The 13839-nt window shown below is 34.6% G+C and overlaps 1 protein-coding gene across 1 annotated transcript in view; it reads right to left on the minus strand.

Annotated features, from left to right (window-relative positions):
- THSD7A (thrombospondin type 1 domain containing 7A) overlaps window positions 1–13839 on the minus strand; it is a 493191-nt gene that overhangs the window by 78545 nt on the left and 400807 nt on the right. Inside the window, exons 12-13 of the mRNA XM_017525230.2 lie at window positions 6263–6457; window positions 5106–5369 (exon numbers count right to left, since the gene is read on the minus strand). Coding sequence (XP_017380719.1) covers window positions 5106–5369; window positions 6263–6457 — 459 coding nt within the window. The remainder of the gene's footprint in view (window positions 1–5105; window positions 5370–6262; window positions 6458–13839) is intronic.

Below are 13839 nucleotides of genomic sequence, written 5' to 3' on the forward strand. Positions count from 1 at the left end.
AGTGATGTTCACACTGCTGGTCTGTAGATCACATTTTGAGGGGTTTAGATCCCAGATGCGAGTAAAAAATAGCCCAGGCTGCTATTTTTTTTGTAAATAAAATTTTACTGGAACACAGCCATATCCATTTGTTCATGTATTGTCTATGGCTGCTTATATGTTCTAATGGCAGGTTTGCGTAATTGTGACAAAGACCTTTTGGCCCACAACTCTTGAAATATTTGTTATCTGGCCCTTTAAGAAAACATTTTGTGACAACTAATGTAGCCTAACAACTAACTCTTGAGTTACCTCATAGTCTCCCCATGTTGGCAAGTATTTTAAAGGTATCAACAGCAATGTTTTACAATATTAGGTAATAGGAGAGCTATTAAACATGTTAAACAATGCATATTAAATCATGTGGACTCTGGAGGAAATATAATCAAATATGACTTTCTGCTTGATAACATGATAAGGGATTACAAATATAATTGAGTTTAACTTTAGAATATTTGTTGATAGTGCATTATGGCTTATACTGCTTATGTGAAATACCATAGACAAATTTTCCAAGGGTAAAAGTTTAAAAGAAGTGTATAGAAGGAATTATGTAGCTCACAGAGCTCAAGATTGGAGCCTCTGGCATTTTTACACTTTATCCAACTCACCTTCAAAATACACCTTTTAATTAAATCAAAGAGAGATGTTATTCCTTATTTTACCACAAATGAAAACAAAGAGAGTTAAAGAAATATCCTGAACACCCAATTAAAGTTGTAAACATAGAAAATGCAATTTGTCACAATTACTAATATGAACCACGAGGTTAAGCTGTTGTTCAAATCCAGTATGGTGCAAATCAGACCATTCAGAACAGGAAGCCTTAAATGGCAACAAGAGGAGACCTTCCAATATTGTTATTACTGAACTTATTCAGTGGGATGGGTATGTAACTATTATCCCTTCTGGCATCTAGTAGAGATAAGTATTTGTAATTAATATCATATAGAGAGTGTGTGGCATGTGTAGCTTTTATTTGTTAGTTACTCTCAATGATTTATTTCCCAGAAATGTGATACAAAGGGAAAGACATTATCCAGAGAAAGTAAAGTGACTTAGCCTGACTGTGGACCAACTGCAACTCTAGTAATCTGTATGTTACTCTTCACCTGGAAAAAATCATTCTCTCCAGGTTTTTATTTGTGCATTCATTCTACAAATTTTGTTGAGCACCTACTGTTCTAGGTACTTAGGATACATCAGTGAATAGAATAGTCAAAGATATCCTCATCAATCTCTATTCTTGAATGGGACATAAAGAATAAATAATAAACATAATGAGTAAGTAAGTTATATGGTATGTTAAAATATGATACACACTTTAGAAATGCAAGATGCCAAGCAGGATAAAAGGATTGGGGAGCACTGGATCAGGCTGAGGGCGGCACCATACAATTCTATCCTTTCTATTTAAATAGAAGTCTGGTATCTATGTACCTTGCATAAGCTGGGCTACCTCTAAGATTCTTTAAAATATGAAGATTAAATGATATAATAAAAACATTCCAAATATTCTGCTCTTTGTTTTGTAACATTTTGACGATGATTAACTTGAGAAGTACCTAGTACTGGGAAGGCTCTCAATAAATTTCTAATAAACTAATCAACCAATATCTTAGAGGAATCTCATGCTGAATAATTTTGATTTTTGATTTTTATTTAATTTTTGAGTGATTTAAAATTGCTGCAACAATTTTAATCACTTGAAAAATCAAATTACACATTTTTTATTCATCATGAGATTTCTCTAAGATATTGGTTGATGAAACCATCGTTCTCAGCAAACTAACACAGGAACAGAAAACCAAACACTACATGTTCTCACTCATAAGTGGGAACTGAACAATGAGAACACATGGATACAGGGTGGGGAACATCAGACACTGGGGCCTGTCAGGGGTTGGGGGATAGAGGAGGGGTAGCATTAGGAGAAATACCTAATGTAGATGATGGGTTGATGGGTACAGCAAACCACCATAGGATGTATATACTTATGTAACAAATCTGCATGTTCTGCACATGTATCCCAGAAGGTAAAGTGTAATTAAAAAAAAAAAATTTAAAGCTGCTAAAAAAATTGTTGCTGTAGTGACACCATCCAAGATTTCGTGCCAAGAGTAAATATACATAATTTGTATTATGACTTTAGTACAGATAAATGCCATAAATGTGCTTATAAATCAACATTCCTGCAGTCTGCAGTCACTATATTTAATATCATGCATAAGGATGAACATTTATGTGGCTCCCAAAGTATACTCTAACATCTGATTTTGGCAACATAGTTACATCACTTTTCAGTGCAGAGTCTACGGAAGTTTAAAAATAGAACATGGAAGTTTAAAAATAAAAGAATTCTGCCTCAACTTTAAGACATTAAAAAAAAAGTGACCCAATGGGAAACTGTCTACAATAATATAATTAAACTGGTGAAAAGTCACGCTGCTTTATGAATAAATGGTATTATGATCCACAGATGGACACCAGTGATTAAACAGAAATACCCTAAGATCACTATTGAATGGGGGATTATTGTCATTGCACTGCACACATATGGGGATCAATTCTGTGTTTAAACTGAAAGCGGGAAGAGACTTTTTCTAGAGAGCCACTTAAAAACCATTCATCTAGAAAGCTGATTTGGCTGGAAGAAAGCAGTTGTCACAGAGATTACAACTAGGGAATGACTGGGAGAGAGTGGCAAAGTCGGAACATTCCACAAACACCAGAATTGACGGTACATATTTAAGGAAAGTAAGAATTTCCAAAGAAATGAGGCATTAGAGATTCATTTCTCCAGACTTTGAGTAATTATGTTAGTAAATGTTAAATACCTCATTGGACATCCCATCAGATACCAGATTGAGACAGGAATGATGCAGGACATACAGAAGAACTAAGCGGGAACCATACACTTCGTTAAGAATCTTTCTTAGATACTTTCAGAATCCCTGTGAGGTCAATGTCAGCATGGTTTCATCATTTTCCTATAAGAGCATTTCCCTAGAATACAGTACTGCATTCTTCATGCTGTGAGTTGACAATGCTAAAATAAGAAATGTATACTGCCTTTGGGAAATTTCAATTATTTTTGTTCTTTTCCTTTTTTGAAGTGATCAAACATTTCTGTGAGGGTTACAGAATATTTTAAAAGATTTTTCTAAATATAAGATTGACTGAAGTAGCTTGCTGATGCTCTCATGCATCTAATTAACAGATCAAGGCAAAAGTGAGAAAATATGAATGTTATTCTGGAAGTTCACAGGTAATGTTAAATGATTGTTTTAGTGATTCACTATGCATAAGAAGCTGAAATCTAACCAAACACTTATATGCTGCATTCCACAAAAAACACATTTTTAAAATGATCTTCAATTTTATATTTTAATGGCTAATTATGGTTTTCTATATTATCACCCCAAAATAGAAAGGGAATTTAGATTTTTCTTGATATCTAATTTATAACACTTATGTTATTTGATGTAGAGAATAAAATATTCAATTACTCTTTGAGATGTTTCTCAAATCATACTGATTATAAATATTAAATTCCCTTTACTAATTATTGTTCTCAAGGCATGTAATAATCTTCAATTCAGCAATGCACATATATTAACCTGAAAAATACTTATATCTAGAGCTTCAATATTGTGGAGTCTTTGAGGTTCATACCATTAGACTGTTTTTGTTCACCTTAAATATACACAAAATTTATTTTTTAAGAAAAGCATCTGGAGATTGATTGCCCAACATCGTGAATGTACTTAACACTATTGAACGATACACTTAAAGATGGTCAAGATGGAAATTTTAAACATATTTATGGGGTACATGTGATATTACAGTACATAATTGTAATGATCACATCACTGTAACTGAGATACCCATCACCTCAAATATTTATCATTTCTTTGCATATCATTAGACTTCGATACAATAGGAACTATGTGATAAGATAGAAACAAAAGGGCAAGACTTCTAGAAACTTCTTTGTAGGGAGATGTTTAGAAGATTTCAATAACTATGTCACCATGATACCTTGATGGTTTATAAATGTGAGATGGTTTTATTAGTGTTGTTTTCTGAACCATGTAATAAAACTGGAGCAGCACCATTCCAACAGCAGCAGTTATTAATATTTCGGCAAGGTTGGAGGATAACTGCCATGTACCGTGCTCCTAGCCATTTAAGTCATCCTTTTTTGGTCACTTCTGTCAACTAAGTAAGAGATCATCATCTAGTGTTTGCAAAGATATGATATCTATGTTCCAGGCTGCCCCACTGTAAACTGCTTTCATTCCATTGTAAAAAGACAAATGTATTAAAATAAAAGAATAATGGAGAAAATTGCTTAATACTGCCAATATTAAGATTAAATATATTCTGGTTAAAGATGGCACTGTTCACAAACTTTTGGCAACCCAATTATTATTGCTGCATTTTTGCTTTCTTTTTTGGTTTAGAAAATAAAAGGGCACAGTTTCCTAGGAGTATGCATACTTTCTGTGTTCTGTGTGTGTGTGTGTGTGTGTGTGTGTGTGCCAATTTGAATTCAATGGAGAATTAATAAATGTTTGAGTTTTCACCAGTTACTAGTTTCCATCTTCTCTGTTGGTTAATGGCATTTTGGGCACATGGCAAAGCTTGCCAGTTTGGTTGTTAAAAGTCTGTTTAAATCTCAAACTGATTCAAATCTTATTTCCTCCTTACTCCCTTTCTATGCACAGACTTGTTGGGGATTTTGGGTGTATCCAATGTACAGGCTCTTGATAAGTTCTGGAGGACCTTTCTGGCACCAGTTTTGCCCACCCTTTGTAAGATGTGGGCCCCATCAGGCTTCCTGTCACCATCTTTGGGACTTAAGTTGCCAACTTCTGGACAAAGAGGCAATGCCATTGAATGTCCTGTTACATATAAATGATATATGTATAGTATGGTGCTTCATAGAGCTTAATTTAGAATATACTTCTTTAAAGCTTCACTTCCATTCTACTATGATACATGTGCCTTTTCCCTCCACACTCGTGAAGATAGCAAATATATAACAATAAAAATTTAATTACCATGGCTGTTACATCTGGATGTTTCCACGAGCCTGCCATTTTGATCATAGCAGGCCATTGCTTGGTAACGATATCCTTGTCCACACTCCTTGATGTCTCCTTGTACTTTCATTCCCAACATCACTTCCACTTTTCCCTCTGGTAAAATACAGTCTGACCAGTTCCCCACAGGCTGTGCATTGTATTTGTCACAAGGACAATACTGAGTCTCAATCAGGGGATACAAATGGGAATTTTTACATTTTTCCTTCTTTTTACTTTTTCCTGTGGAAGAGAAACCACCAGACAATTTAAGCTGGAAAATACCATTATTAATTTCACACATCCCTAAATTTTCTAGTTTCCTAATTTCCTTTTCTCCATTTTTAACCTTATTTAACAGTAGCCTATAAATCCATGCTATTTTCTCACCCGACAGTGTTTTCTATATAGGCTGTTGTTGGTATTGTGTGCTTCGCACAGTAACATTTATATTGCTTTTTCAGAACACTTCTTTTCACATACTTTTAAATTATGCTACATATAACTAGTTACATATATTTACTTCTCACCTTCATAAGCTGTGTTATATAGTTTTCGACAGTCTTCATTACATAGGTGGTTCATTTTTTAACTTAAGTAATGAATAGTCTACTGGCACCAATATTTTTTGGGTTCTTTTGCCATTGGCAATACTTCAGATGCACCGAGCTTTAGTTCTTGCTCATTATATTCCTGCTTTCAGTCATTATTATGGCTTAAAATACAGTTTTCAGATAACAGAATTAATGCTATATGCCCCTTTCTAGGTGAGAAAGGATAATCTGAGGCTCTGATAATGAGAATGGGTTAAATAAATGAAGTAGCAACTTTTTCTTTTGTCCCCCAAAGACTTTGCTCCAAGCACTTTACAGTCTGCAGGCAGTCCACTAAAAGATCATGTCTACACTGGAAAATAATGTACCACACATTAAATAGGGAGTCAGAGTTCAATTCTCAAAGCTTCCTTTTCTTTCTACTGAAAGAACATAATGCTTTTATCACTGCCAACTGAATTTAAAATACACATCTGAATCCACTGGTATATTATCTTTCAAGTACATTGTCAGAACTCTCTTAGTCTAACTCGTATTGTGTTTCTCTACTTTGACGCGTACTGGCTTCTCAATTATTCTTACCAACAAGAGTGCGCTTTCTGGTTCTAACTGCACCACAGTCTCCGTTGCATGAAGAAAACTTGGACCAGCTGGTCAGTTGACAGTCATCCTGGCAGGGGATCTGGCAGGTTTGGGTAAGGGCTGGTACAGGGCCTGCGTACTGTAAGCACTCATGGATTCCAGCCTGTCCTCCATCTTGCTTGCGACAAGTAATGGCTAAAAGAAAAACATAAAACTGTTATAACAAATGCAAACATCTCATTACTCTATAATTTAGAAGCTAACCTAACATTTGGTTAAGCAGTCAGAGAAAGCCTCTTTTAATTCCTTCCTTACAGTAGAAATCTTATAGGAGTATTTCTAATAATCACAGTTGCCATTATATTGGTTTTGTAGTTTTTTTTGTTAATAACACATAACCTTGAGTGATTTTTGTGGCACAGAAAAGCGGACACATGCACACTTGGCATTTAGCAGTTTTAATTATATCTATTCAGGGTTTCAATTGATGTCACATGTAGGATATTTAGAAATAAAGTTTTAAGAATGTAAGACAAATCATACATGGGTTCTGATAATAGTTTATATTGAGCGTGGGATGTTTGCAGAGGGACTGGGAGACACCAGGTACCTCTAATATTGTTTGGTATCATTGGACACCCTAGAATATCTATGAAATTGTGTTTTAGTGGCCACAAGCTGGTTGGTAGGTTGAGGTCAGGGAGGTGTGTTTACAGAACTTATCATGAAACTGCAATGGCATGAAAAGTATGTTCACTGTAGTATACTGCAAGTTTACTAGGATGGGTTGGAATGAGGAATGGATGGGCAGTGTCAAAGTCCTCCATCTCCTCCTTCTACAAGTTCTTCACATGCACAAACATCAACTTTGCACTTAAAAGTATTCAATATTCTTAATTCATTATGTTAAAATTTATATTTCTAGAATTACATAAAAATTCTTAAAAGTTTCAATTGATAGAAATTATTTCTTCTAAGATATTGTTCTACTGACTTAAAATAAGAAATATTTTTATCTATTGAACATACACACACACACACACACACACACACACACACACACGATTGCTTTATGGTAACAAGTCTTAAAGAAAAAGAGCATGTATGTTTAAAGTCCATTTTCTCCCTAAGCCATTTCCTTCCTATTGGTTTTAGAAACAACTTACTTATTAATTGAGGAAGCAGATGGAACATTTAAACCTTGGTCCTAAAGTTGTCTTCATTGAATTATCTTAAATGGCCTCATTCAGAGTGATTTACATGGCTTTTTCAGGTTTATGGTCTAGGCTGAAACTGCCGCTGATCTCTGCCCTCTTCAGGATTCCACCATCATGAAATCAAGGTGAAGGAGCCTGACATTTCTAACATTTCTTCACCTGCCATTTGGAAGCAGGATTGGCCCTTTTAAATACTTTAAACTTAGTAAGTGCTGATGGCTCATGGACAAAGTTGCCCAGGGCACAGAGGGCCTCAGGTTAGACAACAGTATCTGGATCTATGTACTAAAACCTCATGCCTAGGAGTGCAAGGCTTTGTAATAGAGTTTGTAAATGGATATAACTAGCAATTGTAGCAAGGCCAGATGTTCTCTGTGTAGTTGAACACAACTTAAGGCAACTGCTTTAGTCCTAATGTAAAAGACCCTTCTACATTGTTCAAATGTGGATGTACTTCCCTATTTCTTAGCTTTAGGTGTGCTTTTCATTAAGTGCACATGACATTGGAAGAGACAAGTTGTCAGAAAAGAACAGGGGCCCCTAAAATTTTAAAAGTATGAACATCCTGGTAGGGTGAACAGTGGTGTCCTTGATGAATGTTAGGTGACAGAAAAAAAAAACATTAAGTGTCTCAAAGAGAATCTACCCACTTAAGGGAGGACACATCTGGTGATCTGTATTTATCATAGCAGTCTAAGATAGAGGTTCTCAGGTCTGGCTGGAGATTACAATCCCCTGATTACCTTTGGAAGATACCTATGCCCTTGCTAAACTGTAATATTCTCATTTCCCTGGTTGAGGTTGGGGTCCTGAGAATTACGATACTTTTTAAGCTTTCGGATGATTTAATTATGCAGGCTCTATGAGAACCACTGCTCTAGTAGGCATCGTATTTCCACGTGCATCAGAAACACCTAGAATGCTATTAAACTTGAAGATCCCTGGACCCAAAAAGAGTTCCATAATCTGGACCCATCCAGATATTGAGGTGTCTGTTATGGGATCAAAGAATACGTACTTTTTTAAAAGATGCTCTGGTGATCCTTATGCACATTCAAGTTTGAGACTCATTAGCTTGAATATTCAAGGTACAGGAAGGGTTCTGGCAAACACATATGGCTAAGACAGAAAGTCCTTCTTTGGTACCTAATTGCCCTGGTACCATGCTAAGCTTTGGGAAACAATGGCTAAACATTGTATGAACTAAAAGAGTTCTAAACTTGGAGTGCAAAGGAAGGGCATGACAGAAACATAGACAGGGGATAAAAAAAAAAAAAAAAAGAGCATCCATATAGTTTAGATGAACATCTGCAGCATGGTATAGGAGAAATCCCCAAGATGCAGGCTACAAATGAGCTGATGTGATTCTGAAGTTCTTTCTACACCTGTCATTTGGAAGCAGGACTGACCCTTTTAAATTCTTTAAACTTAGTAAGTGCTGATGGCTCATGGACAAAGTTGCTCCAAGGATGCTCAAAAAAAAGAATTGATAACCAGAAAAATACGGAACTTTTTACTAATCGGGACATGCCAGAGCCTCAAGGATGATATACCTGGAAAATAAGACATCTGATCATATGAGAATCCTAACTGTGAAGAGGGTTGCCCTTCTTATAACTAAAAGAAAATTAAAAATTACCAAACTAAAATTGGGTTCTTTGAAATGAGACTACTTTTACCTATTCGTACAATTTAACTCTTTGAAAAAGACTTGAATATAAATCTTTTGAGAAATTAGATAATAGTGACTTAGGTTCTCTATTAAGGGTCTTTCTTACAAATTTTATTTCAGAATTGCTCCAACCACTATCCTATTATGTGACACCAAAAAGAAAAACAAAATGAAATAACACTTCTACCAATACAATTCCAGAAACAATTTATTTTGTGCAGATATATAGTATTCACATAAATTGGAATGCCTTTTCCCTATATACCTGCACTACAAAAAATCTTATGTACTTCAGCTAGCTGAAAAGAAAAAAAATGTGTAAAATTCTCACAGCTATTCTCAGAAACCCACTCAGCACTTTACACTCCTCATCTGAGATTTTAGACAGTGTACTTTTGGAATAAATTACTCATACAATGTTATCCAAACACGTAGCAACAGCATCATTTGTACAATATATTGAAAATCTCTCCTACATCTCAACTTGTTTGGAATCTGACTTAGAGGAAACCCAACAATTCAAACACAGAAATGCAATCTGAAATGAACTTCCTACAATTAGGGCGAGGAAAATACAAATGTTTGGAAAGGAAACCATCTGGTCTCTCAATTTTGTAAATCTTCAAAATCATTTCTGAAACACTGAAAACTGGGTAGTTTGAACTGTAGAAAAGACTGATCATACTAAGAGCACAGCTTCTTAGCACACCAGAAAACTACATATACACAGACAATTGTATCTGTATTTATAGGTGAAGCATGTATATGTGATATCTAATGATTACACATGTTCTCCTTTGAACTGAAAGCCTTGTTAACAAGATGGGGCAAAAAAAATGTTACCCCACAGATAATTCACCACAAAATCTTCTCAGTGAGATTAGCAAAAATTAAAATGATTATTTTAAAGTAAAATTCCGTATTTAATTCTAGGTTGATTATATCCATTTACTTCATTTATTTTATTCATATAAAGCACAACAATTTTTACATAAGTGATATAGGACAGGCTGTTCCTGGCAGGTTGAAAGCATGAGAGGAATCAATATGACTGATTTGTGGGTTACATGTGTGGGTTATGAATCAAGTTAAGCAAGCTTAGTTCATCAATATTGGGAAAATGGTGTAAAGATAAATAAGAAAATTTCTTCAACAAATAAATGCTATGAAAAAGGGTGCTAGAGCTGTTGTTAGATTAAAGTGACCTAAGAAATACACGAAGCAGATGCAGTGTGGAGACCTTTTAGAGCCTTAGTTTGAACAAACTAAGCATAAACATTTTTGAGACACTGGAGAAAAATTAAACAGGTTCAAATATTAGATAGTTGGAAAGAACTGTTGATTTTGTTTGATGTAATAATAATACTATTGTTATGTTAAAATGCTCAAGTATTTATGGATGATATGTATCTTACTTGGAAGTTGCATTAAAATACGCTAGCAAAATTCTTTTTGTGTGGAGAGTGACAGATGACCAAGAACACCAATATGTTAAGAACTGCTAAACCCAAGTAAATGATGACTACATGGCTAGTACTCATTATATTAGTCCCTCTATTTTTGTGTATCTTTGAAACTTCCCATAAATTTAAAATAAAAGGTTAGTCCGTTGAATAAGTAGAATTAATTCTAGAATGTTTCCATGTAAATTGAGTTTTAAGATATGTTTTAAAGAGAAAAATAATAACGGTTCATGGACTGAAAGGGAATAGATAACATGGGCTGAGCTAAGAGGATGTGGACGTCTGTGTTATGTATACATGAGTGCATGAATGGAAGGCTACTGCTGCAGCTCTGAAGCACATCAAAATGAAACTCTGAGTAACTGCTCATCTTCATTTTTGAAGAGGGATGAAATTTCCTTAATATTCGTTTGAGAAGAAGATGTTCTATCAGTCAGTGAATTACTCTTCCACTTGTAAGGCCATGCACTCATTTTGTTTGAGTAAACAGAGTGAAATAAATTGCCTGATCTAAAATGCGCACATAGAAGTTCATTACATAAAACTGAATAGGATCAATGCCTTAGTGCACTGAAAGCTGTTGGATTATATGTAGCAAATGGTTCAAAGAGCTCTGTGACCTTATTTATTAAATTGAACAATATTAACATGGTTTAAACCACTGCACTAGTGTCTGAGTAGCATTAGAGACAGAACATGATCAGCTCACTGAGTAATTAAATGAGTGACTTTTTTCCTACAGTTTTAGGGAAAAAAATGGCAATAGTGAGAATGAATCATGTAGAAATGAAGAAGCAAAGCTTAATGCAAGTGGGAGCTAGTTTCCAAGAGACCTAATTGTGCTTAGAAGTATGCTCAAACCTACAAATAATGTGAGAGGGCTCCAGTTGTTTACTAGGTAGATAAAATGATCCTGGTCTTTCTCTGCGTAAAAGAGATTTTCACTGAGAAGTTTGCCAAATTATAGTTCCTAATTACAATTTGTGACTGTAGCCCCGGCACAATAGAAAGAAATGTACTTGTATTTTTTATTGATCTTAAATAGTTACCAGTGATCCCTAGTCTCATTGATGTGTATAATATATGTGAGAATACTAGGATGAGAACTTACTAGGAAATAATAATCAGTTCCCAGTGGAGTAGCTCAGACTGAGGTTGGCTAAGAATCTCCAGTTGGGATCTGGGAAGGGTTAACGAACAGCATCACAACACATGGGGCATCCAAGAACAATCACAGACACGGCACGGTACTATTTATAAAATGGCAAATGTTAATAAGCATTTTATGACAGATCTCCCAGAGAGATGTAAAACACAACCCAAATCCCCAAATTAACTAGGATGCTAGTATTCATAGGAAGTTAGAGATAAACATTTTAAAATATAAATAATTCTAAAAGTTTTAAATAAGGGTATATATAACTGAAGAGTATAAAACCTGGGTAACAACTAATAAATACATCAGTCAAAAAAGGGAATAAAAATTATGTCTTGATAAAATTTCCTTAAAGCAAGCTCCTTCTCTCTTTTCTACCTAGTTCTTCTTCCACTTCTTTTTCTTTCTGTTGCAGAGCTCTCTTTTAAAAATTAACAGATAAATTATCCTGCCCTGCCAGGATAACCTGGCCCAGATATCATGAGCCTAACCTCAATAATGCCTCTAAAATGCATTATTTAAGGAAAGAACAAAGTGGGTCAGAGTTTTCAGCAAAGGGTGATGCCAAGTCCATCAACAAAGATTAAACCATGTAACTTAAGCATATTTGTTCACAAATAAATAAGAGCATAAAATGTAGTTAAATTATTATATTGCACATTCTACATTTACATTTAACTTTGATAGGGGAGAATTAGAACTTTTTTTACTTTAACTTTTTAAAAGACTTTTCTAATTTTTAACCAATAAGTGACAAAGGATGAGGACTCCCAGGGCCAGGAGGGCCTCTCCTATGCAAGGTCTATTATTGAAATATTTATTCTTTTTTGTGGTCTAGATTTGAGAATGCATCCAAATTATGTCGACTTCCATCTAAAGAGACTGATGTCAGATTTTAGTGACCGGTGACATGACAACAGATGTTCCTTGGCCGGCAAGGAAACAGAGGGGCTGGTAGATTAGGCTAGACTGGGTAGACCCTGGAAAATATTAACTCTAGTTCCATATAATCTACAGCAAGTACGCTTGCCATCATGATCAACGTGGAGATCGAGCAAGGGCACATTTGCAGTCATTTTTATGATATGTCTACTTTGAAGCTTTGCAACTTTAAAAAATTCTACTCTTGGTAGAAACATGTCACAAAATAATAAACACTGGAATGATACACACATATCTAAGAAGTGGTTATTGACATTGCTTCTTAGGGCAGTTATAAAGAAAAAAAAATCAAAGCATCCAAAATTGACATTATTATTCTCATACATTTTATTTCTAATGCAAATTTCATGGTAATTCTATCTATAGTTATTATGGCTAGGTTTCAATTATATAGCCACTGACCAAGCAATAATTTAGCCTTCTAAATACCATCTGAACTGTATAAATACGAACAGAGAGAAAAGACAGTGGAAATAATAGTTCTATTAAAAATTGATACACTAGTGACTTGAATAGTATGAAGCAAATATAAGCTGTCTATTCATTTAAAAGTTAAAATGGAATGTGGTCAGATTTCATGTTATTTGCACTTCTCTTTTATTGACAATATTATAGGGAAGATGCCTACTTCAGAAGTCCTCTATAATTTCCATATGGAATTTAACAAAGATTCAGATTTTACAGTTGCCAAATCCTGTCAATTTATTCTTTAAAAATTTCTTTTTAGTTCTTATGTCATTAGACGAAATTTCCGGGAATATAACATTCTTAATACCCAAAGCCTTGTAAAAATCCTTCACTACTTTTCTTTTTTTAACAATAAAAAAAAATCTATCTTTGCACTTGCCTCTACTTCACTCACAGGAATCCTAGGCAAACCAGTCAGTGAGCTGTTACTAAACATAAAGATTTTCCTTCTTGCCTTTTTGCTTGAGTCATTTATATTTAAAGGCTGTTGCTCTTTAACTATGCCCTATCAGTGGTTATCTTTTTTTTCAATTCTTCAGTGGTTATTGTGTAAATACACTACCAATGTATGAATATGACTTGTAACCCAAGTCATATATACATATATTTTCTGCCATGCTAAGTTAAATGCATCTATTTGTTATACCTTTTTTTTTTTT

Source organism: Cebus imitator, unplaced genomic scaffold (assembly GCF_001604975.1).
Source record: "Cebus imitator isolate Cc_AM_T3 unplaced genomic scaffold, Cebus_imitator-1.0 Scaffold37, whole genome shotgun sequence".
Taxonomy (NCBI): Eukaryota; Metazoa; Chordata; class Mammalia; order Primates; family Cebidae; genus Cebus; species Cebus imitator.